Here is a 27,770-nt window from a genome sequence, read left to right on the forward strand (position 1 = left end):
TCAAATTAACGTATTGGGGATTTAATGAAACTATTGCCTCATTGTAAATTAGTTGTGATAAGTTGTAAGATATAAACAGTAAAGATGTAATACAAGCCATGTTTACGTATAGACACGCCCAGTTAGTTGTAAGTTATAAGATATAACACAAGCCATGTTTTACGTATAGACGCGCTCAGTTAGATGTAAGTTATAAGATATAATACAAGCCATGTTTTACGTATAGACGCGCTCAGTTAGATGTAAGATATAATAGGATATAACACAAGCCATGTTTTACGTATAGACGCGCTCAGTTAGATGTAAGATATAAGATATTATACAAGCCATGTTTTACGTATAGACACGCTCAGTTAGATGTAAGTTATAAGATATAATACAAGCCATGTTTTACGTATAGACACGCTCAGTTAGATGTAAGTTATAAGATATAACACAAGCCATGTTTTACGTATAGACGCGCTCAGTTAGATGTAAGTTATAAGATATAATACAAGCCATGTTTTACGTATAGACGCGCTCAGTTAGATGTAAGTTATAAGATATAATACAAGCCATGTTTTACGTATAGACGCGCTCAGTTAGATGTAAGTTATAAGATATAATACAAGCAATGTTTTACGTATAGACGCGCTCAGTTAGGTGTAAGTTATAAGATATATTACAAGCCATGTTTTACGTGTAGACGCGCTCAGTTAGATGTAAGTTATAAGATGTAATACAAGCCATGTTTTACGTATAGACGCGCTCAGTTAGATGTAAGTTATAAGATATAATACAAGCCATGTTTTACGTATAGACGCGCTCAGTTAGATGTAAGTTATAATTTATAAATAACTCAAAATCAATAATGAGATGTCAAAATTTATTAAACTTGGCAATGGGGACATACAGCTTGAAAATGTGAAAATACCGAACGCCATTTCAACATATTATCAAAGAAACTGTAGACTAAGTGTATTTGGAAAAAATGTCAAATAAAAATCTATCCCCTATAAAAAAAACTTGGGGATTTAATGAAACTATTGAATCAAAGTTGAAGTTAATGAAACTATATAACTATTGAATCAAAGTTGAGGTAAATTCCGTTATGATAATTACAGCTGATAGATACAGTAAGATGTAATACAAGCCATGTTTACGTATAGACACGCCCAGTTAGATGTAAGTTATAAGATATAACACAAGCCATGTTTTACGTATAGACGCGCTCAGTTAGATGTAAGTTATAAGATATAACACAAGCCATGTTTTACGTATAGACACGCCCAGTTAGATGTAAGTTATAAGATATAACACAAGCCATGTTTTACGTATAGACGCGCTCAGTTAGATGTAAGTTATAAGATATAACACAAGCCATGTTTTACGTATAGACACGCTCAGTTAGATGTAAGTTATAAGATATAATACAAGCCATGTTTTACGTATAGACACGCTCAGTTAGATGTAAGTTATAAGATATAATACAAGCCATGTTTTACGTATAGACGCGCTCAGTTAGATGTAAGTTATAAGATATAATACAAGCCATGTTTTACGTATAGACGCGCTCAGTTAGATGTAAGTTATAAGATATAACACAAGCCATGTTTTACGTATAGACACGCTCAGTTAGATGTAAGTTATAAGATATAATACAAGCCATGTTTTACGTATAGACGCGCTCAGTTAGATGTAAGTTATAAGATATAATACAAGCCATGTTTTACGTATAGACGCGCTCAGTTAGATGTAAGTTATAAGATATAACACAAGCCATGTTTTACGTATAGACACGCTCAGTTAGATGTAAGTTATAAGATACAATACTAGCCATGTTTTACGTATAGACACGCCCAGTTAGATGTAAGTTATAAGATATAACACAAGCCATGTTAACTTGCCGGTGTTTTATTATGTCATATATAGTCACAGTGTCATCTTAGCAACTCCCTTACATCCACCTCTGGACTATGTCAGTAAAACTCACCAATCATAGGTATACAGAAACTATCGTTGACGATTGCAGAAATCGATGCCCAACTTGAAACTCATAAAGTATATCCTCATTTGGATGTACATTCAAGAACCAAACTACCTGTCTCATCTGTTGTTGCATACAGTTTTCAGTTTTGCAGTGACATTATTTCGGGGTGGATATCATGGCGGTTATAGCAACACCCTTAAATATCGGGAATTATCTCGTGAATGCGTCAATTAGAACAGGTCTAGTTTCTTAATTATTAATATCTCTTATCTTCTTAATTTTATATTCCCCATAAAACATCTTATGAAAAGATGTACTACGTGGAGACACTTTACCTAACTTTTCTAAGGCTTTTATGATGATCAATTTCATTATAAGCTAAGGGATATTGACGAAGCTGGATCCTGTTGGAATGAAAGTTATGTTACCGTGTATATTTCATGTTTGTTTTAAGATAATAAAGGGACAAGCTAGACTACCTTGACCTTTCGGCAACACATTTCGTCTACATGGTTTGGATTACTTCCTTGTCCCATATTTACTATTTGAGGTCATACGTATCCTACAGACATACGTTTGTACGTATCACGTGTTACCCGGAACATACCGTTAATGATACTTCTTAGATATTGTTAGATTATGAAAAACGATAGATAAACACAATACCTGCCTATTATCTCACATCTCGACACTATAAACGGTTATTATATTCAGCGTTCATTACAACATTGACATTGATCTTTATCAAATATAACAAGTAAAGTTTCAGTTTGTCACTTGAAAACTTTCATCAATACCGCTATGACTGCTACCGTTGCAGCTCCTAATCCAAAATCTATAATGTTGGATGTAGGTACAGGTATGCTTTGAATTATATCTGATATGCTTCTAAAGTAGGCTTGATGAGTAGCCGCTGATTGAGCCGTGTCATCGTTTATCGGTTGGGTCTCAAGATGTTGAATTTTTCTCTCAATATTCTGACGCTGATCGTGCTGATCAGCTCTTGTTAATTTATCCATTTCAGACCTTAAACAACGGATTTCTTCTTGTATTTGAGTATTGCTTTCGCGAATTCTGCGCCTTCCTTCCTCGATACGTCTTTCAATGCCATGGAATACAGCCATCCTGTACTGTTTGTCACTTCCACCATTCTGCCTTACTATGTCTTGGATCTTGTCGATGATCTTTCTTGCTGATTCTTTTCTTTCATCAGGGCTTCCTGTATTTGATATAGCAATTGCACCACCTTTGCAGGATTTAATAATCTTCTTTATTTCGTTTGGTAATTTGGAAATATGGTTTTCCAAACTGTTGCTTTCATCAAGTTGCTCTTTTCCTGTGAATACGACAACTGCATGATGTACGAAATCTTCGCCAATGATTTTAGCGATTAATTTCATTGCTTCTGCATCGTTGCCATTGTATCTGTGTCCTATCCTCAACACCAGGAGTAAGACATGAACTCCAGACTTTAGACAGCTACAAGAAGCAAATTTCTCTGCGATATTCTCTGGAGATAGCATTGGATCCATGAACCCTGGCGTATCAATGACCTCCAGCTTAACACTAAATCTTTCTTTCTGCCCTACCTTGCAATCCTGGGTAACACAATTAGGATCTGATCTGGATTCAAAGACATCATCACCAATAATTGTGTTTCCCGTGGCGCTTTTTCCTGTTCCGGTTTTCCCGATCAGCACAACTCGTAAATTTGCGGACGATTCTGAAATTATAAAATGTCCATCCAAATCTAAACACTTATAAATCCTTTATGACCGTGAAAAACTAGATTACTACAGAACTACATAAGCCACGCACTCGCTCAAATTTCGGAATCATAAATGAGAATTTATTTTTTTTAAATGAGAGAAACTGAAGAAGATACAGAATATAACGATGGTAATAAGGCTATCAGTGGCGTAATGAATAAAGGGTTTGTAAAAACATTTTTCTGTGCTTCAAACAATAATGTGGAAAATATATTTTTAAGGATTACAGTATCTTTCTGGTGGTTCTATAGGATAAAGTTGAGTAGGGTATCGGTATTTGGAATGGACTGCAAAGCGGTCCATGAAACTAAGACTTAAAAGTTGAATATCGACATAAACACTCAGAATAGATGTTCAATAGCCAACACAATGCAGGTGTGATAATAACGTTGGTTGGAAATAAAATACTTTACCTGTTCCGAAAGGCAAGTATCAAAACATTTTGTTAAATAAAATATTGGTTATACAATAAGAATAAATGTCAAATTAAAAGTAACATATATCATCTCATTGCATTTCCTTCTTCTTCACAAAATCAATTTTCTATTCTGTACAATCGTAACACAATAACGATAACTCAATATTGATATTTAAAATAAAAATAAGTAACTTATATTACTGTTAAACACTTCCGCTTTGTTGTCAGCTTTAGTGCCAACGGGTTGTGCCATTTGGTTTGTTTTTACTCTTTACTACACTTTACAACATTACGTAATCAGGAAAACGAAATAATGTTGAGACTTTCAACCAAAAGTTACGATGTGTAAGTGAAGATGCTATAAACGTGCCACAATTAGCTAAACATAGTGTCTTATACGTAATCATTAAAATAAATTGCAAATAAAAACTTTTTTAAAAAAAGTCGGTAAAATACGGAAAGTTTCAAGTCATTAGCATAAACATCATGTTGTTGTTTTTTTAAATCATGCTTTATAAAACTTAGAATACCTTACCTTAGAAAACTAATTAAAAAGATTCAAAGAAAAATATAGCTATTGCAAGTATAAGGACAAGTTAGCCTGTCCAATTCATTAGAAAGGTCCTGTACACATTCAAATGTTAATCAGTATTTTTTTTTAAAATGTGTTTAGAAAAATAATACCAACAACCTAATACACCTACTGCTTAGATTAAAATAATGATAACATTGAGAAGCCAACTATTGAACATGCAAACCACTTGATAATAATTGCAAATAAAAAACTTTGATTAAAAAAAGACGGTAAATACGGAAAGTTTTCAAGTCATATACCACTCATATTTGAATGGAAATCATGTAGTGTTGTTTTTTTTGAAATCATGCTTTATAAAACTTAGAAAACCTTTCGAGTGGATCCTGTCCGAATAAAAACATAAAAAAAATAACCAGACTAACGTTTAATGTCATATACCACATGGTAATTTAAAATCATATAAAATAAACTTAACTTTAAGTTAATGAAAATGAGGGGAAAAGTGCAATAAATATTAAAAAGCAAACAAAGATAATAACTCCACCTATTTTGACGAACAAACTATTATTCGTCCAAACAACATTACGTAACGGGTTTGAATCCACAAAGTATGAAAACATATACATTGTATTTCGTTTTTAAAATGCGATCGAACAACAACGTGTTACATAAAACATTGAATATCGAAATATACACCCGGCATAGATGTTAAAACTAAGGAAACTTATAGCATGTCTGATGCTGATGACTGATGACCAGAAAATAAAACCCTACATCTGTACTACTGAACTACTCTCTCAGTTCACGTTCAACAACATTTGTTCGATTTTTTTTACATATATGTTATTGGTTTGTTACATAACCGGAAAAATATCAAATAAAAAAAGAAGTCAACTCATTGTATTTTAACCAACCCCATTTTTCTGTGCAATCGAAAGGCAAAAATGTCAACACATTTTTATTATATAAACATGAGCCAACTTACGGTTATATTCTTTCGTTATGTTACCAGAGTTATCTTCAGCAGCACGTGGCATTTGGGCTGTATGCATTCCTTATAATAGAAAAATGGCAAGAACGTCAACAACTTTAATACATTGACAACATTGACAACATTGTGCAGTAATGACCAACAACAACATTTATTCCGAAGGTAATATTCAGTTGATTTTGTACAATAAACATGATCAGTTTGTAATTGTTATTTTGAGAAACATCGAAAACTGAATAATGAATAGTTTGAGGCCCGTAAGCGCCGATAACTATTCGTTATCTTGACTATTCCACAGTTTGAGGCGTTTCTCATTCTTAAAACATGGCACTGAATGTTACTGGTACTTTCCAGTATTACACTGGGTATTTTTTTTAACTATTCCACAGCCCCAGGTAACCCCTTTCTACCTATTTAAACCTTGAGACATATATAAATAGTCATGATACATTTCATTACCTCATTCGGAGAACAAGAATCATGATTGTTTTTTAAAGGATCCATGCACAGTAACTGTATGGTATTCACTGAAACATTTACTCAGTTTTGTTTTCATTGTTCAACATGGAGTACCATAAATATGTAGCTCTGTATGCAGATTTGAACACACACAGTAGTGATGATTTTTTTAATATAAATTTGAAGTGATTTGGGCAAAAATCTTTTTCCATGCAGCACAGGCTTAGAGGGACCTAATCGAAATTTAGAAAAAAAGAAAAAAAAACACAGAAAATTATTTCCTAATACTTTGGATCATAATACTACCGGTACATCTATACACAAAAGTGAAATCATGTGGCAAAAGATTGCGTTTTTGAAGATAGTTATGACGTATCCCAGGGGTGGATATAACGACAGTGATAGTAACTCCTGGAGTATCAATGATTCTTATGAGTAACCATGATCCATTTTAAAAATACAACTTAATGACAAAATGTCACAAACAATGTCACGAAACAGTCATACAGCTTTCGGTTATCAAGGATATACATCGTTCACTATCGTTATCTCCTACAGGTAGTATACGTATCTGTTGCATAATCATAACGCTACTTATACAAATATACACACTGGTATGGATATTTTATATGCATCATGATAAATCTTTATTAAAAATTATGATACAGTACGTTCAACAGTTCATTCAAGATATGAAATATCGTCAAAGCAAAATAGTAAAAACTGTGAAAATAATTTAATTTCTATGTGACTGAATGCGCAATGGTTTATGGAGGAAGTATTATAATGTATACCTTGATCCGGGGAAGGAGGATACCATTTGTCATTCGTGGCCATCTGAAATATAAAACAAACGTTTAGATTATATATCAATACCATCACATTTACTGCATAATATATCAACCTTAAAATTAGGTATGGCATGAAATAATCTATAACACATTTTCTTAAATAGTAATATGATAGGAGGCTAGATGAAATTAAAACTGTTGCGGTGTCATCCATTGTTTTGTGGATTACAATATCTAACATTACAGAATCTCACGTGACTCACCCCAACTTGCCCAATATTTACCTTAGAATAATGACAATGACGTATCCTTGGATAGTTCTTGATATGAAGAAACTTTGTTCTTTACCGAAGAGTGCTGTTTCCCACAGTTAGATGCGCAGTTCATCCTAATGGATGCATTTTAATGTCCTTCGAGTTCAAATCAAGTCGACATATTTTTCTTGCTAATCGAATGTTTAAAAATACACATTTATATACGACTGTGTGTGTATTTGCTTTAGATAACATCTTTAAAAAAGTTTAAAAGATAACACATTACCTGTAAAGTTAAGTAATACAGATTATGTTACCAGTATCCAGTGTGATAAAATCTCGGTTATGTCAGTTACGATTTTTGTTATACTGCATTTATTTTCCAATGGTTCTAGCATATAATTTAAATGGGTCAATTAGTTTTCCTCGAATATAGAGTACAGTCAAACCTGTTTGAACGACCACCTCTGTATAAAGACCACTTGCTTAATAAGACAACTTTCTTAGAGTCCAAATGATCAATTTCAACACACTTTCAATACATGACTATTATTAACGTTTTTGTCTTGATCGCTTGGGAGGTCATTCATTTTTAAAAAGTCTCTAAATAATCTTACGAAAGTACCTATTTATTATTCTATTGGAAATAGAAAAGCAAATATATTGCATGCCAGATTAAGAAATAGATGCAGTACCCTAAAACATGATTTATTCCGCTTTAATTTGATAGATTACCAGCAGTGCCAATGTGGACATCCCATTGAGGATGCCCACCACTTCTTCTTTACATGTTATACATGTAATTACGCTGACCAGAGAATTCAATGATTTCGAACATTAAACAACTTCATTCCTTTAGACCTGTAGCTACTACTACATGGAAGTCCGGATTTATCTCTTGAAGATAACATTACAATATGTCAGAGCACTCAACAGTATATAACTGACTGTAATAGGTTCTAACCCCCTCCCCCTCCTCCTACGTTTCCTATTTATAATATGAACTACATGTAATAAAAAATGTTTCTTAATATCCTTACGATGCTGGCGAACGAAGAGAAACGTAATTAAGAAAGCAACATATTGACAGGAGAAAGATACCAAGGCACGGGATGTGATGAACTTTAAGTAAAGCAGCGAGACAAGAACAGCGATCAGTACAACTTCGGTCGTCAGCATCGGGAGTGATCACAAATACATACATTTCAATAAATTAAGTAATTATATACATTTATTAAAATAATCTCTCTCTCTCTCTCTCTCTCTCTCTCTCTCTCTCTCTCTCTCTCTCTCTCTCTCTCTCTCTCTCTCTCTCTCAAATCTTGTAAATATGTAAATATGTATATTTTTGCCATTTTTGTATTCTTTGTTATATAATTAATTATAATTCTGTAGGGAGAGGTACGGTGGCTGGGAGCGGACATGAAATAAATAAAATTATTGCGTTCGAACGAAATATTATTGCGTGGGAACGAAATACTATTGCGTTCGAACGAAATATTATTGCGTGGGAACGAAATACTATTGCGTGGGAACGAAATACTATTGCGTTCGAACGAAATATTATTGCGTGGGAACGAAATACTATTGCGTGGGAACGAAATACTATTGCGTTCGAACGAAATATTATTGCGTGCGAACGAAATATTATTGCGTTCGAACGAAATATTATTGCGTTCGAACGAAATATTATTGCGTGGGAACGAAATACTATTGCGTTCGAACGAAATATTATTGCGTGGGAACGAAATACTATTGCGTGGGAACGAAATATTATTGCGTTCGAACGAAATATTATTGCGTGCGAACGAAATATTATTGCGTTCGAACGAAATATTATTGCGTGGGAACGAAATACTATTGCGTGGGAACGAAATACTATTGCGTTCGAACGAAATATTATTGCGTGCGAACGAAATATTATTGCGTTCGAACGAAATATTATTGCGTGCGAACGAAATATTATTGCGTTCGAACGAAATTATATTATTGCGTGCGAACGAAATATTATTGCGTTCGAACGAAATATTATTGCGTGCGAACGAAATATTATTGCGTTCGTCGAACGAAATAATTATTTCGTGGGAACGAAATAATTATTGCTTGGGAACGAAATATCAATATATCTAATGAAATACACGTACCTATGATGGCGTACAGGGGACACTATATACATGTTTATAATTGTACCTATCTTGTACGTACAGCATATATATATATATATATATATATAGTATCTTGTACATATGAACAACTTAGTATATAAACTTGTACGTACAAGATACTACGTTGTGCGTGCAAATGTACTATATCATAATTTGTACGTACAAGATACTGTAATAATTTGTAAGATATGAAGTTGTACGTACAAGATAATAATTTGTAGGTACAAGATACTAGGTTGTACGTACATGATACAACGATGTACGTACAGACGTACAAGATAAGTGTTTTTGCATACGTACGTACAAATGTACACGATACTGTAACAATAGATACTAAAAAGATACTAAGTTAAACGTACAAGATAATAATCTGTATGGACATGATAAATAAAACTATATATTGGTCCTAACACGCTGCCGTAAATAAAAGCATTACATGTGCTCTTATATTACTGTGTATATGACTTTAACACATTATGCTTCAATGTTTCCATTTGAATGTGTGCAATTGTGTTACAACGAAAGTTGTTTTGTATCAATACTTAGTCAACTATTTTAAAAAGTAAAACAATGGATTTACATGACTTTCTCTACAATTTTGATGCAAATCATTGAAGGCAAATACTGAAATAGAATACAAATCATACATTCAATAAACTTTAAATTAATGGTTTCGAAGCAAAATATACTTTATAAAATATACCTTATTAAGAAGGTTTACACAAAACCACTTTAAATGACCAATTACAAAGAATATTGATATGAAATTGCAGACTGCCTGCCACATTTGAAATAGCCAAAGGTAAACCGTTGATATTTCGTTCCCACGCAATAATTATTTCGTTCCCACGAAATAATTATTTCGTTCGCACGCAATAATATTTCGTTCGAACGCAATAATATTTCGTTCGAACGCAATAATATTTCGTTCGAACGCAATAATATTTCGTTCGAACGCAATAATATTTCGTTCGAACGCAATAATATTTCGTTCGCACGCAATAATATTTCGTTCGAACGCAATAATATTTCGTTCGAACGCAATAGTATTTCGTTCGAACGCAATAGTATTTCGTTCCCACGCAATAATATTTCGTTCCCACGCAATAATATTTCGTTCCCACGCAATAATATTTCGTTCGAACGCAATAATATTTCGTTCGAACGCAATAATATTTCGTTCGCACGCAATAATATTTCGTTCGAACGCAATAATATTTCGTTCGAACGCAATAGTATTTCGTTCGAACGCAATAGTATTTCGTTCCCACGCAATAATATTTCGTTCCCACGCAATAATATTTCGTTCCCACGCAATAATATTTCGTTCGAACGCAATAGTATTTCGTTCCCACGCAATAATATTTCGTTCGAACGCAATAGTATTTCGTTCCCACGCAATAATATTTCGTTCGAACGCAATAATTTTATTTATTTCATGTCCGCTCCCAGCCACCGTAGAGAGGGCTTCATATAAGTTGGAAAACTTGTGCCCAATCCCATTGTATATAAAATTACACAATAAAATATGTTTAAATAAAATAATATTGAAAAAACGTTGTTAGCATAAAAAAAAGAAAATGGAGAACAAACGTTTATCAGGCTGGTTAATCAAGATGGTATAATGGCTTACATCGACACAACTTCTTGTACACAAACATTAATTACTTTATTGGTTTCGGACAAGTAGTTCTACATCAAAAATTATTTCGAAAATAGACTTACTTAAGTCCCTGTGTTGACATGTTTATAACTAATATGGTTCTAACTTGCACTGTATCAGATATCAGAGATCGCGTTGGAATAGCCCAATTAAATAAGATGATATATATAATATGGTTCTAACTTGCATTGTATCAGATATCAGAGATCGCGTTGGAATAGTTCAATTAAATAAGATGGTATATATAAAGTCAATTTCTAATATTTATATCTAGTTGGTTCCAAAGTCGGATAGTGGATGGAAAATACGATACATTTGAGATCTGGAGACGGAAATTAGTTAAAGTAAAGTTGTTAGCATTTCGAAGATTATAGGAAGAATTTTCTGAGACTAGTGGGGGTAATAATGAATAGAGGTAGTTGGGTGTAATTTTGTTATTTATTTTGTAAAATAGTTGTAGTTTTCTACGGGAACGACGGGAAGTAAGTGGTTCTAGACCGCTTTCCAAATACAGTGAATTTCTGCTAGCATAAGACGGTAGACCAGTAATTATTCTAGCAGATTCAAGCTGAAGTTTTTCTAATTTTTCTGCGTCACTAAGAGAGAATCCATCCCAAACCTCACAACAGTATTCAAACAGTGGCCGAATGTATGACTTGTAAATTTTTATTAAAGTTTCTTTATTAAGAGTATATTTAAGTTTTCGAAGAACACTTATCTGTTTTGATACCTGTTTACATTTACAATTAGCTTCCAAAGTTACTCCTAAGTGCTTATGGTTATCTACAAAATCTACACTTACATTATTGAATTTGATATCGATTAGGTGATCATGTTCCGTATTAGAAATAAGTAAAGCTTCCGTCTTTTGGGGGTTAAAAGTTACTAACCATTTATTTGCCAAATTTTGAATTTTCATAAGGTCTTCATTAATTTTAGTTTCTATTTCTAAAATTGATGGCCCAGAGCATAGCAAAGAAGTATCATCAGCAAATAATTTAGACAGACTTTCGAGGTTGTCAGAAATATCATTAATATACAATATAAAAAGGAACGGACCTAATACTGAGCCTTGGGGGACTCCAGAATTTGTAGATTTGACGGAAAATTTACTATTTCCTACAAAAACTTGCTGTTTCCGATTACTGATGTAATTTTTAACCACTTTAGCAATTTTCCGCCTATACCATAATTTGCTAGTTTAACATTCAGTCCCTTGTGCCACACATGATCGAGTGCTTTCGAAATATCACAGAAAACTAAACATGTTGAGTGCATTTTTTCAATATTTTCACATTGGGAATGGTAGATTTCAATAAGTTGGTGAGATGACGAATGTCCAGGTTGAAAACCTGACTGATATTTATATATGAGCGAGTTATCAAGTAAGTAATTGTTTAGATATTTGACTACCAATCTTTCAAAAACTTTTCCTATTGTATTTAAGAGATAGGTCTATAGTTAGTAGAATTTTGCTTATCTCCCTTTTTAAAGGATGGCATGAACAAAGCTAATTTTCACTGTTTTGGGAAGATACCAGTATCCAAGGAAGATATGAATATTAGAAATAAGGGTAATGCAATAGAAGATGCTGTGTGTTTTAGCATGTTATGGCTGATTCCGTCGTGTGCTACTGCTTTATTGATAGGTAAGGATTTAAGAATGTCTATATTGTCGGTCGGTTGAAATTGTATGTCGGTTATATTAGGGTCGGACAATCTCTACCTCTGGAACGTCAATTTGTGAATCGTCAATAGATGATATGGAAACAAAGTAATCATTTAACAAATTGGCTTTACCGAAAGTTAGTCAAATTTAACGTTGTTCGATGTCGTTTAAAAATCTTTAAAAGTCTGTCTCGTTTTCTTATTTCTCGTCTAAGGTCAGAATTGAACTAGGTCGAATAGTGATGGTTTTAGTTGGTATGCACTCCCCAGCTATATCTATTTCACACATGTCGTCTGGGGAGTTCGCTGTCGAAAAAAAATCTAGCCAGTCAGTCTCATCTAATTTATTTTTAAACGTCTCATAATTTGCCTGATTATAACATCTTATTGTTCGTTTATATGTTCTGGAGATAGCTGTTTCTACGTTAATTTCTACAGTCGTCGGTTTGTGATCAGAAATTTCGTCGTCAATATCAATTACGTCAGAAAAGTTAGAGATACACGTGTCAGACAGTAAAATTGGGTCAAGTAGTGTAGAGGACGTGCGCGCTACACGTGTCGGTTGTATGGATAATATCGTAGATTTTGTGTGAATTTCCGACAGTTAAAAGGTCAACGTTTATATCGCCAACTATAATGATGTGTGGAGTTTCTTGGAAGGCACTGTCTATAGAAAAAAGAAATTGGTCCTAAAAGGTGTTTGAAGCGTGTAGAGGTCTATACAAAGTACACAGGAGAAATACTGGATCTCTGTCCATATCACTTCGCCCACTCGAAATTCAAGTCCGCTCTACGACGGGTGCACAAGAGACTGGATGTATACACAGCTAACCACCCTCCCGGACTTCCCCTATCCTTACGGAATAATTCATAACCTCCCAGAAGTAAATCAGTGTCAGCTACAGAATTATCAAGGTGAGTCTCAGTGACGCAGATAACATCATTATCAGAAGTTAATATTCTAACTGGGATAGTTTATTTCTTAGACTACGGATATTCAAATGAAAGATAGAAATATTATAATTTTGTTCTGGAGGACCTGGGTTTTGATGTACATCATTACATGAGAGTATGATGAGAGTATCAGTAGGAAACTAGAATTATTGGTCAAACATCTCATTAACACATAAATAAATGTTACAAGTTTTTTAAACATGAAAGTTGTTTTAGACCTGCAGCCACTATAAATATCGGTCAATTTCATATAGTAAACAAATTTTTGTGACATCAATAAAAAATGAGTACGTTGCAAGAAGCAACCGATTGCCGCTCGATATTGTACTAAATCATTACCCATGATCATCAAATAACAAGCTACAGATGGGGTGGCAACCGGTTGAATTTACCATACATACGTATACATTATAATCAGGGCACTCAGACTTAAGAAAAAAGAGACAGGGATCGATGATGAAAGGAAAGGACAAGGTTTATAGTAAAGAGAAAGAAATTATAGAGAAAACAGAAGATGTTCATAAGTTGTATAGATAAGATATTCAAAAGGGGAAAAAATCGTATTTTCAGAGTACAAACTTTCACAAACATACAGTTAATTAAAAGTTAGGTGGTGGTGAGACAATTGATTTTTAAAGCTACATGTACGCATATACGAATGACAAATTTAAAAAAAAGCAAATTATCACTTATTTGTAAACTTATTATTTGCTGACATTTTTGTGGTGGGTGATTTATACAGGCATTTATATTATTCTTTGACTATTTTTATAACTAAATTTTTGACAAAGAAAATGTTGAAATTATGTATACATATATATATTTTGTTGCATCTAAAGATAGAATGTTATTCAGACAACAGAAGCAAACTATTAATTTCCTACAAAACTATAGATGTGGGTATATTCTTTGAAAACAAGCTATGTACAATTGCATAATTTGGTTTCATTGTAGGAGTAAATCTAAATGGAATTTTGTATATAATTGTGATAATAAATATACATACATGTAATGACAATTAAGTATGTAATTTAATACTATTCACTAGTTAGGAATGCATTTATGATACCAGTTGATAATTAGGTATGTAATTATGATGTCAGACACTAAATATGCATATAATTATGATACCAGACACTAATTATGTATATAATTATGATACCCGACACTAATTATGTATATAATTATGATACCAGACACTAATTTGGTATGCATTTATGATAACAGTTGCTACTTAGGTATGAAGTTATGATACCAGTCGCTACTTAGGTATATAATTTGATACCAGTTGCTAATTAGGTATGTAATTATGATACCAGTGACTAATTAGGTATGTAATTATGATACCAGTGACTAATTTGGTATGTAATTATGATACCAGTGACTAATTAGGTATGTAATTATGATACCAGTGACTAATTTGGTATGTAATTATGATACCAGTGACTAATTAGGTATGTAATTATGATACCAGTGACTAATTAGGTATGTAATTATGATACCAGACAGTGACAGACACTTATTAGATATAAAAATTATGATGTCAGATACTAATTAGGTTAGAACGAATATACGTACCCGGCCTACTATACCTTCTTAAGACGACACCATTTTCTGTCAAAAAGTCTTTTGAGCTACAATATTGCAGCTATAATTAGGTATGCAAATTTAAATACAAGACACAAATTTGTTATGCAATTATGATACCAGTTGCTAAATAGGCTTGTAATTATGATACCAGTTACTAATTCGGTATGTTTTTTCAATAGATGCAGCACATTAGTGTTTGATCTCATTCAACCTCGTTATTGTTCATATTGGTTATTTTCTGTACTTTTCAATAGTTCCAGGTGCTTTTTCATAAAATATTATATATCTAAATCTTCTTTTTATTTTCATACCATTGCTAGATCACAAAGAGTGTATGTTTATCGAATATCTGATGATATAAAAGAGAGAGAGAGAGAGAGAGAGAGAGAGAAAGAGAGAGAGAGAGCGCGAGAGAGAGACGTGGACCAACCTAGACGAGTGGTTGATAACAAAATATAATATGATGAAAACGGTGTGTCCTTAAGTTGTAGCAATACGGTACTGATATTTACACATATACCACATCTATCGTATTCAAATCTATAGACGGCAGAGTAAAAACAAATATTTAGATATATATCTGTTCCAAATTTCGTTGTGGGAACACAATAGAAGTTAGCTGCAATATTGTAGATCAGAAGACTTTTTGACAGAAAATGGTGTCGTCTTTAGAGCTACAATTGGTGCCTATTACTGCTAATGGAGCAAAGTAATGATTATGCAAACCAATATAAAACGTTTGTTTGCATTTTATCGTACTTTTTTTAAATCGCTTACCTACTAGGCAATAAAACTGAACCACATAAAATATCAAATTCTCATCGAGGCATTATTTTTTACATAATACATATGAAGGTCTTTCTGAAGGGAATTTATACGGCTAGTCCACAAATTGTAAATATGACGTCTTGTGAGCGGTACGGTAGATATTAAGAATGATAGTTATGTTTATTTTGGACAAAAATAATATGTAAATGCATGTATACGCATAAAATAATTAGAAACCTACAAAAAAGTATAGAAAACTATGCCCAAGTGATTTTCGGAGGCAATACTCCACTACGACACATAGGGACCAATTCGTACCCGGCCGAAAGGTATAGTAGGCCGGGTACGTATATTCGTTCTAAATAGAAGTGTATTGTTCTCTCACGTTATCATATCATTACTATTTTACTGAAGTAATGATAACTCACGTATTCTGTCTTGTGGGTGACGTCACAATCAATACCTATACGCAACGGTAAATAACTCTGCAATGTGCAAAAATGGCATTACGAAACTAATTACTACTGGAACACAGGGCCATGTATAGTTTCTATATGAAAAAATAGCCGGAAATACATATAGAAACTATACATGGCCCTATATGTATTTCTGGCTATTTTTTCATATAGAAACTATACATGGCCCTGTGACTGGAATTACATATCCAGGTACCTGGACCAAGTTTTTCAAAAGCTGATTTGGATGATCACAGTCTTAAGTTATGTGTTCAATAACTGGGCGAAAATTTGGACATGTGATTTTTTTTATTGGTAACATTTGTAAGTATGAAAATTACGGCACATATAATTTTCTAAATTTTGAAATTATAGAATATGACACTAACTTCACAGAATTTCAGAAACTTTTGGGGTGTTCTATTTTCTACCTTCTTGTCCATTTTAGAAAAGATGAAATCAAACGTTTTTTCATACAGGAGTCTCCCCCCCCCCCCTTCTTCTTCTGTCTATCTATATTTGTCCTTATGCCCATTCGTTTTATCTGTTGTCATTCTGACACTACATGTACATTGTTTGTTTGTTCAATCCTGTCTGTCTAGTTTTCAGTGTCTGTCTGTCTATCCATGTCTCTGTTTTGTTTACACTTCCAGTCCATCCCATGTGTGTGTGTGTGCGTGTCAATACACGTTGTGTACATTGTAGTTTGTTTTGTTTATCTGTCTCTGGTCTTCATCTTTTTGTATTGTTACCCCTACCATTAATTTGTGTCTGAATTTGTCCTTTTTGTATATGTTTCCAAAATGTATTTTGGTATATGTATGCGCATACTTGTCTTCCATTTAAGAATGATGTGTTTATATATCCATGTATGTGCATATGTATAAACTGAGTATGATTGCATGTATGTCAATGATGATAGGTGTAAGAAAAGGCCAGATGTTAACATTTTGTGTGTTATTGAACTGGCTGTATGTAAAGGTGTGTGAGTGTGAGGCTGAGTATGTGTATGTGTGTTTATTTTGCATGTATGTGTATTCTAAATCTGTACCATCTTAATATATGTAAAAAAAACTTTTGAATTTTTTTTACAGATATCTAAAACCTTATTGAATTACATATCAACACTTCCTTTGTTATATTCTTTTTTCGTTGTTATCATTGAGGAGTTATTCATACCTGGGGCATTGTATATATGTATTGGCTTTAGACAAAAGGATGGTGTTATATAAAGGTACATTGTCTGCCTGTTCCAATTAAAGCCCCATAATGGTGCTTTTGTCTTCAAATATATATCGCGATTGCCATCAGTTAAATGTCTTTAAACTTGGTAGGTGCGTGACCGGAGACCATGATTAGTCTAAATTTAGAACATAGGATAATAGACATTTGTTTTATTGGTTTATATTTGTTATAATATCGCTATGCATAAACATGTAGAAGACAGGGACATTCAAGTAACTACTCAACTTTCTGGACCCGAATCGTGAAAGATCGTTACAGTGATGTCATTGAGTGAAAGAAAAGGTTGATAATCTTAAATAGTAATCTTACCTTGTATATAATGGTCCCTGACATTGCAATTAAGAAATAATCTATTCGTATCTGTGAGACATCAATTTGTGTACATTGTTTACTTGTATTCCTCGGGTACAATATATCCTTACTAATGATATGTAAATTGAACATTCGACAGCTGAAGATTGACTGTGATGGTATAGCTAACAAATCCAGTTCTATATGACTTCTAGCGGATCAAACTTAACATAATATTGGTACACACAATCAAAATGCTGCAAGTGTCAAACTGTCTCCGATATATGTACTTGGTTCTAATCCTGGCGATATTGTTTTGTGTATTGATGACTACCCATTGGTATGGAAATGTATATTATATGGATCTAGCCCCATTGGGTAAGTGAATTTACGGCGTGAAAGTACATTTGTTAATAGTTTTTGCACATGTTTCACAGTGTTTTTCATAAAGAAACATATCGTTCCTGCTGACAAAAGTTTCCCTTAAAATAATTCTATGTTTTAAAAGCAATTTTTTATTATGACGAACAATTATTTGCGAAAATCGTAAAATCTTGTCACTATTTCTTCACGTGAATTTCGTATAAATTTCACGTGAAATTTTTCACGTGAAATTTACTTTTTATGCCTCGGTCCGCGTGAAATTCATGTGAAGAAATATTGCCTGTGTAGGCTCCATGACCTAGTTTCATGGTCATTCCTTAACTTTCAGGAGTTCCTTGATTTAAATTCCCCATAGGAAATTGCATTACATTGTATATAAAATGCAAACTGCACAAAAGCACGGGGTTTTGAATCGTTCGTGATATATTTTTAAGCGATATTTCGCATGGCAGAAATGCAGTATTAAGTACATCGTGTATAGTATACATGGTATAATACATGTACTTAGGTTGTTATATGACAATTTTGATGTCGCACCCTTTTTCACCCCAAGACCGTCATATCAGCCCATGCCAAGGGCCGCAGACCCGATCGAGGGCTGATATCAGGGCAAGAGCTCATAAAGGGTGCGATATCAAAATTGTCATATCATAACCTTGTTATCACATATTTTGAAAAAAAGAAAGCGTTCTTGGCGCTTAACCCTACCTTTGAAACAAAAGTCTCCAGTCAAATCATCAACATACTGTTTCTGTAATAAAAAGTAATAATTTCAAGACATTTATTAAAACGTATAAAACATATATATGTAATTCATAATGAAACTCACGATGATATTCCATTGGTCATAATAAGGCGAATTTAATATTGAATTAGTTTCATTAGATGTTTCCTCTTTTTGTTGACAGAAGCATACCTTTGATTTTACTTATATCCAAAATGTTTCCTTTTTGTGTTATAAATATATATTCTGACGCTTCGCTTTCGGCGCTGTGAACAAAACTCGTTTTTACCTTATCCTACTTTTAAGATAATGTTTCTAGTCAAATCATCATGAAGAGAGATTTTGAAAGTAAAAGTTTAATTTGCTATCCAACGTATCGTCTGCACAGGAAAACGAATCGGAGGGCAACACGAAAATCCGGAATGAAAACCCAGGTGACGTGATATTACCGCCCGGGCTGATATCAAGTTATGACGTCGTAATTTGATATCAGCCCGTGCCGATATGAGTTATCAATCCGGGCTGATATCAAATTATGACGTCATAACATGATATCAGCCCGGGCCTCGATATGACACGGCGCAGACAGTGCTTGTATCACATGGGCAAAACGTTCATTATATTATCAAGTTAGAACACGTGCTTTAACCTCTTTTTCTCTCATACCTACATGTGTAATACTGGCTGGTCTCGGGTAATACACGCATGTCCCCTAAGGTGATATTGCATGGCTACCCATCAAATAATTAGAGGTTATTATACGACAATTTTGATATCGCACCCCTTTATCAGCCCGAGACCGCCATATCAGCCCAAGGGCCGCAGGCCCGAGAGCTGATATCAGGTCAAGGGCTGATAAAGGGTGGGATATCAAAATTGTCGTATCATAACCTTTTTATCACACATTTTGAAAAAAAAGGAAAGAAATTTTAACAATTTAAAAACATGTATTAAAACGTATTGATTAATGACCGATATTCCACTGGTCATATTGTAGGCCAATTTAATGTTGAAACAGTGGAACAACTTCATTACATGTACATGTACACTGTATAGGTTTTTCACAAATACATTGTAATCCCCGGTTCAATGAACGAGTTGAAACATAAATTTTAAGCAAAATAACAAGATCCTAGTGAATGTTTACTATCACTTTAAAAATGATAATGTTCAACAAATTCGGGCAAAGCGGGTTCATTTCAGAATGATCAGTTTTACAACGGACAGGAATTATGAATTCGACGGGAAAATTAAACTACACGTACATGTATGAAACAGTCTAATTTATTCCTGTGTCTCTTCTTGTTGACAAACGCATGTCGTTGATTTTATCTATACCGAATACATTCTTTTTGTGTTATAATTATGTGAATTGCGATGCTTTGTTTCGGCACTGTGGACAAAACTCATTTCAACCTGATCTTAGTTAAGACATTCATCTCCAGTAAAATCATCATGAAACAGACTATTTCTGATTTCTGATATCTTTCTCAATACGTTTATCCGAGATCTATTTTGAAATTGAATATTGTATCCGTTATTCAACTTATTGTCTATAGGAAACTGAATCGAAGCGGCAACTCTAAAATCCGGACTGAAAACCCCGGATGACGTGATATCAGCCCGGGCCGATTACTGATATCAGCCTGGGCTGATAACTGATATCAGCCCGGGCTGATATCAAATTATGACGTCATAATGTGATATCAGCCCGGGCGCTGATATGACGGCACGGACAGCACTAGTACCGCATGGGCAAAACGTTCATTATCAAAGACAAAAGTGTGATAAAGCCTCTTGACGTCACAGTCTTTCTTTTTCTTTTTCTTCAGAAAATAGGCTGGGGTTTACTTTAAAAGATACAAACACCGGGATTTGCGATGAAAATATCACGTAATTTTCATACATGGAAAAGTGACTTGCAGTCGTGGTTCTTTCGAATTAATATTAAAGATAATCCATCGCCGACAGAGCATAAATGATATTAATCATTTTAACAATAACGGAATTTTTACGGGATGCAAATAACTATTTTTATATCATTTAACTTAAAGTAAAATTACAAGCTCAAACTTTTCAATGGTGGTAATGGTGTAAAGTAGATATCTTTTGTAGCTGAAGAAAAATACTAAATCGTCTGCTCATGTTTTTGATAGTGAAAATATACCATTTGTCAGTGGTCGAGCATTATTAAAATGGCGGAAATTCATAGTAGTAAAATTGCAATAAAACGTCGAGATATGAGAGGAAAATACTCTTTCATATGTGCACATGAAGGATATGGATATTCAACTCATGAAATCACAAAATGTTGTAGAAATCCTTGGCATTTGTCAGGTTTTAGAACAGTTTGTGACCCTTGGGTAGGATATCCCTATCTTTCATATCCATATATGAAAGATTTTCATAGTATTGCTCTAGCACACTTTTTATGTACTTCCTTCTCATTTTTGAATTCCCATCAGGTCTGAAAATCAGCATTTCCAACATTACATACGATTTTACCCCACCTTTGATTCAAAAATTGATATTGTAATAGAGACAAGTCGTAACAGCATAATACTCTACATAAAGCCCCTTAGGGCAAGCTGAGTATCGTATGCTGCTCAAAATGTTTTTGTCTATGTTCAAGGCATTTCAAATGGTAATACAAATGACGCAGAGAAAAGATCCCTCTTTCGTTTGCCAGACATAGATCATTCTTTAGTGGGCGCCAAGATCCCATTGGGATCTCTTGTTGTCCATGTTTTGCTGAAGAAGCATTGGTTTTTGAATTCCAGCTCAGAATTTTGAGGATGTAGGTCACTGTAATCTATTTAAGCATCTGCACATTGATCTTATTGATGCATTATTTTGTTAATTCTTCAGTCCCAAAAAGGTCTATTTTGCTCGTATGTACCTTAAAATGATTGCGTTTTTGCTATTTTCAACATATTTTGTATCAAAAGAATACAGCAATTATGCCATATATGCAACATAAACTGTACAACAACAAGCCAAGAGCCGAAGTGTTTACTTTAAAAATAAGTGGTCTGCATGTACTTATGAGACAATTTCTTTTGGAAAACAATGCACTATATATTGTTCATTTTTTCGAATGCAACAGAAATTCATTATATTTTCATAACATTTACTACATTCGTGAAAATCCTTCACAATGATATTGGCGTTGCTTGTGTTTTATCTAGATATACCTAACGTGCTTGAGTATATCCAAGGTGGTTTAAAGACGGCTTCCAGTGGTTGCCATTGTAGTTAATGGTAGTGACTTTTAGTAACCTGCAGTATGTTGCATTACGTAACGACAAACTTAATACCCCGCCCTACAGTGTAACTTAATTTATTTATATTTTCGTTTTTTTTTCCTTTTAACAGATCGTGGACAAGATGGACACAAACAGATTTTAAGTCAAGACAATGAAACCGTTTCAGGTATTCATCAGTTCACCAATGTTAAAATCGGTGATTTACAAGTTTTTTTTTTTTTGTTTTTGTTTTTTTTTTATAATTTTTACTCATCAGCACATTTATCCTCTACATAATGTACCTTTTTGTCTCTGTGATGCTTCATTCATAGATGTTGTTTACATCTTCTAATTTGGTATAAAACTCCGTTATTTCTTCCAACAAAATCACATTGCCAATTAGGTGTTTAATGTACATCTGTGATGTCTGTTCGGGAGGGGACATATTCAGGTCACCATATAAAATGACTATCAATGGTGTGATGTCCAAATGAAACCTGGGTTTTAATGTGTTTTCTATATACATGTATGTCCGAGGTTATGAGTATGAAGGGCTTATTTGGGTCACGATGTGAATAGATATTGTATCAAAGTAACATCTTATGTCATAGAATTCTTTTCTAGCAAAAACGCTTTCTATGGTAGTTTCTTGGATCAAGTGTTTATTAAAAATAAAAACAATTTTTTTATTTAAAAAGTTCAGCAGAAACGTGTTCTGGTTATCACGTACCAGCGTAGCGGGTCCACACTGGCAGGAGATCTGCTACAACAGGTCACCAACAGCTCGTATGTGTTTGAGCCATTAAGATACATCGAGGAGGACATCGTTAATGGAAATGTGGTCACATTTCTCAACAAAACAGGGAGGTATGATGGACAACTGTCACGTTAATATGATTTGTGTATGATCCTGGAAATTTTCAATTTACAATGTTAAACCGAGAACACTTAAATGCTCTATCATATTTTTAATCAAACCTCAAGAGTCCAGAAGTCCTTTACCATGCCCTTTTCTTGTGAGATTGCGTCCAGTTTTGCACCCTAGCATATATACAGTGGTTTCAAAAAGCTTGACCACTTTCATATTTTTACGTTTCTTTGCGACATAATACCACTAGCCGTCCACCTTTGGTTTGCAAGTTCGAAATCATTATGTGACATTTGTCAGATACATGTATTGGCTGCAGGTCGTTTATGTGACAGTTGTCAGATATTGACTGCAGGTCCGTGCTTTGTCTCCGGTTACTTCGGCTTTCAAGATTTAAAGATTCGTCAAGATTTTATTTTAGTCACCCAGACACATTAAAATGTGTTTCACGTATTAAAATCTGTTACGTGGATTAGTTACATTTTAACTGCACGTGGCAGGATGGACATCATTTATCAATATTACTAAAAATTCGGCAATTAATTTGGAAATTTAACAAAATTTATACCGTACTATATCATCTCTTTTTCTTCGTGTTTACATACAAACAGATAATGAAATTCATCCCCGATATTTTCGTTGCATAAATGACATATTCTATCACGTTTCTCGACATCACGCCATCTTCCAGTCTCAATCGGATTTTTTTTTAATTTGATGTACGGAATTTAGTTATGTATACTCTATTCATTTAAAATCCAAATTATTTTTATATATTAGATAAGATTGCCCTCTTGATGAGTTTTCCACATCTGAGACCCATTTCTTTAGAAATTGATCTTGAAGGCGCTGTTTCATAAAATATTTATAAAAACTGTTAATTATTCGTATTTCATTGAGGAAGATGTTTGACTGACCAGATTCATCAAAAATGTTTTTAATGAAAGATATCCATTTAAACGTGTATATTCCTTCGAAATGTAGCATAGAGATTAGTTTATAAAGTATACTACTTAATTTATTTTCATTTTGTATAAGTCTATTCCAAAAAACACAGTATCATCGCCTTAGCTATGCCCATTTGTGGCCCTAAATGTTAATAGGGCTTCAAACAAACCCAACTTACTTAACAATTTGGAGCCAAACTGGATTTTGGTATTTTTTTTCTCTTCTTACTGATGGTATATTTGGATTCAAGAAATGTATGGGGAAATAATAACTTTATATCTTGAAATTTGAGTTTACTTATAGATTTCTTTTAAGTTATATTTCAAGTAGCTTTAGCAATCTAAGCTTGGACATGCCAGTTTTGTATGGGGTCTGGCAGGTCGGACTGAGCTCTCCGATGGGATGAGTGGAGATCGCATTACGTGTTGTACCATCTTCAAATTCCTTCATTTTAATTTGGTTATGACACTATTATCAATAATGTTATTTCGGCGTTATATTTTTACACTATTTTCATATCCATTCATTACGTTAACATGTTTTGTTTACAGGTCGTACAAGAAAAGCGATTCCATTTATGTAATGGCGGAGATGGTATTCAATTGGTTCACTTGTAATGTCCAGAACATTAACACACAAGACCTCACCAGTATCATGCTTTCTTACTCTGATGCTTATGGAGAATATTCCAGGTGTGTGAGCAAGGCTGACATGGACGTAAACAAAACCATGGGTCTTATTAATCGTTGTTTAAAGTTTCTTATGAAACCTTGTCATTCCAACAATGTTACCATCATCAAGACTATTCGTTTGGATATGGCGTCTGTGGCGTTGCTTCTAAAATGGCTTCCGGGATTGAAAGTGGTCCATTTGTTACGGGATCCTCGAGGGCGGCTGTCCTCTGAACTAAAAATAGACAGACAGAAATGGTCATCAATACAATCCATTGCCTCTTTACATTGTAATCAAATGTTATCAGACATCTTAATTGCGGAGCGGTTAAATAAACAATACCCAGACACCATTAGGATACTCCAGTACGAAAGCTTCACCAATGATTCAATACAGCAAAGTAACAGTTTGTTTAGGTTTTTGAATTTAGAGTTTACCTTACAAATACGTAAATATGTAGAATTTGTGACATTACAAACTGATGTTGTGGATATTTGTTACTGGTGTGTCAAAAAGACGAATGCTAAACTAACATCCTCTAAATGGAGACTGACAATAGAGGAGAAACACGCACGACAGATTGATATGCAGTGTGGAAAATTGTACGATACTGTAGGGTTCCTGAAGATAAAGGATTCCAGAAGTCTCAGAAATCTATCGGTTCCCTTACAGACAAATAAATTAAAGTATATGTCTTTGTAGACAAATAATTGCATGATAAGGAGTTTTTTGTTCATAACTATTGTGTAATTACGAAATATGAAAAATGTTGATATCGTCAAAAGAAAATGAACCGACATATGTTTTGCTGTAAATTAAAGAAGTTCGCGACGCTTTAATTTCATGGGCATTATTTTAAAGATCCACTTCCATTCCTAAACATAATTTCATTTTGTTATGATATGAGAATACAACACCAAACAAATACTGACGTCCCTTTAAGGATATTCTGTGATTATCAAAAATAGGTCTTTCTATATGTAGCGGGGCATTATACATGTGTCAAATCCTTAGTCTTCTATGTTGTACATTTTTTTTTATAAAAAACACTTTAATAAATTACTCGCACCACGGTGTGCGAATCTACTGTCCGCTTACCGGATGTTCCGAATATCAAATCGATACCAATATCCTGGAGAGGAACGAGAAAAGCTTTAATCCCTAGTGAATAAACTCTTACATTAAAATATTTCGACCGGATGAGTATTTAATGATTAGTAATATCTATAAAGCGACAGTGTTATTTTTCTTGAAGAATATACCAAATATGAGCAGTCGATCTTATTATCACGTGAGATTGACTAGTTTTACAGAGTAATTCTTGGTTAAATCTCGAATAAGACTTATCATGGAGACAAATCGATGTAACTAGCGATCATTTTGAAAAAGTGTGTTTCTTACATTTCGATATTTCACACTCTTTTAGTAAAATGTTTCTGTTAAATCACCATTGCTACGTTTAAATCCCATTAATCAATCAATAAATCAATCACCGCGACGAGACTTTTAGCATCTAGTAAGCATTCAAGTGTGAAAGTATTTTATATTTACATTTTAGTACAGTTAAGTAAATTTAAACTTTTAACCAACAATTCTAAAAATAACAAATAACAAATATAGTAGTTGGGCAAACAAATCAAAAGCACAGACCCAATTTATATGCTGGTTTTAGAAAGGGCAGCATTGTTTTAAGCTGAAAAACATAGATAAGGCTTGTCATGAAAAAAATTTATGAAGCGTTAAACCTCTCAAAAAAATAGAAAAAAATCGGGTATGTTAGGGGATAGGACAATATTTTAAGACTCTTTTTCGTATGTGTGACCCTCGTGATCACAAAATGTTTTAAAACCCTCAGAAAGCCTCGGGTTTTACAGCATTTTGTGATCCCGAGGGTTTAATATCGCTATCCTTTATATCCACATACGAAAACGTATTTTTCTCTCATACCTCGACGTTTTATTGCAATTTCACTATTAGGATTATCCGCCATTTTGAAATAAATTCGGAAAAAAACGCGACTGTAAGTTAATTCTCCATACATGAAAATTGCGTGATTTTTCCAATGCCAATCCCGTTGATTGTATCTTTTAAAGTAAAACCAGTCTAGTTTCTGAAAAAAAAGTATGATATATAATGATTATATAATGATATATGTTTCATTGCATGTGATAACAATTCCGGTAACTCCACTGGCAAGCGACCAGTTCTCGCCGAGTACCAATTCTCGCCATCGCATATGTAAGTTTTGATCACAGGCGAATTTTGAGACAATTTTTGTGGAAATCAGCTTGGGAGTGTCTCTTATCAGAAGAAGGCTTTATTGACTAAATTTGCGAAGAAATCGTACAGATACAGGTACGATGGCGAAAACTGGCTGCGAGAACTGGTCACCTTCCAGTATCCCCCCCCCCCCCCTTTATAGCCGGTTATTCCTGTAAACATCTGTGAATACGATTATCAACTCCTGTAATCATCGACACCGATAGCGGCAGTGGACCAGACAGGTTAAAAACGGGTGAAACCATGAAAGTATGATTTAATCAAAAATATCTTTACTTAGATGTTAATTAATTTGATTAAAAAACTATAGACGTATGCTGATAGCTACAATATCCGTATCATAAGACATATTACACAGATTATATGTTGACATTTTAGTAATGTACTTACTACATACACATTTGAGAGATTAAAAATGACCTGTAAGCATTTTACATATTGTCTTTTAGATGGTTGTTCGTCAGCATTTCAAAGCCTTTTATGATTTCTGTGTTCAACTATCGATTCTGGCAAATCATTCCACTTCTCTGAAACGAAATAAAAAATAAACCTGAAAATAAACTTTTAAAAGAAAGTTATTTACCCGATTTCGATCTATATTAAGCCAACCAAATCTATAGTCTGTATCTCTTGTACTGTACTATAAAGTTCTCTCCTCCTCTTCC

The 27,770-nt window shown here is 33.7% G+C and overlaps 2 protein-coding genes across 4 annotated transcripts; one reads left to right on the forward strand and one right to left on the reverse strand.

The window, feature by feature from the left end:
* Positions 1–851: 851 nt before the first annotated feature.
* LOC138336700 (GTPase IMAP family member 7-like) lies at positions 852–7,369 on the reverse strand. 2 transcript variants are annotated; one of them, XM_069286250.1, is made up of 4 exons: positions 7,217–7,369; positions 6,936–6,978; positions 5,677–5,745; positions 852–3,692 (listed from the first exon to the last, which is right to left on the reverse strand). In XM_069286250.1, exons 2-4 carry the CDS (start codon positions 6,976–6,978, stop codon positions 2,743–2,745), a joined length of 1,062 nt encoding a protein of 353 aa, XP_069142351.1. In that variant the 5' UTR covers positions 7,217–7,369; the 3' UTR covers positions 852–2,742. The 2 variants fall into 2 exon arrangements, with proteins under 2 accessions (XP_069142351.1, XP_069142352.1); XM_069286251.1 differs by lacking the exon at positions 5,677–5,745.
* A 5,939-nt stretch (positions 7,370–13,308) lies between these two features.
* Positions 13,309–25,807, forward strand: LOC138336701 (carbohydrate sulfotransferase 3-like). Of its 2 annotated transcripts, none has more exons than XM_069286253.1 (4): positions 13,309–13,596; positions 22,468–22,524; positions 23,036–23,204; positions 24,705–25,807. In XM_069286253.1, exons 1-4 carry the CDS (start codon positions 13,497–13,499, stop codon positions 25,525–25,527), a joined length of 1,149 nt encoding a protein of 382 aa, XP_069142354.1. In that variant the 5' UTR covers positions 13,309–13,496; the 3' UTR covers positions 25,528–25,807. The 2 variants fall into 2 exon arrangements, with proteins under 2 accessions (XP_069142354.1, XP_069142353.1); XM_069286252.1 differs by lacking the exon at positions 13,309–13,596 and adding an exon at positions 17,754–18,362.
* The last annotated feature ends 1,963 nt before the right edge of the window (positions 25,808–27,770 follow it).

This window comes from Argopecten irradians, chromosome 12 (genome assembly GCF_041381155.1).
Source record: "Argopecten irradians isolate NY chromosome 12, Ai_NY, whole genome shotgun sequence".
Classification (NCBI taxonomy): domain Eukaryota; kingdom Metazoa; phylum Mollusca; class Bivalvia; order Pectinida; family Pectinidae; genus Argopecten; species Argopecten irradians.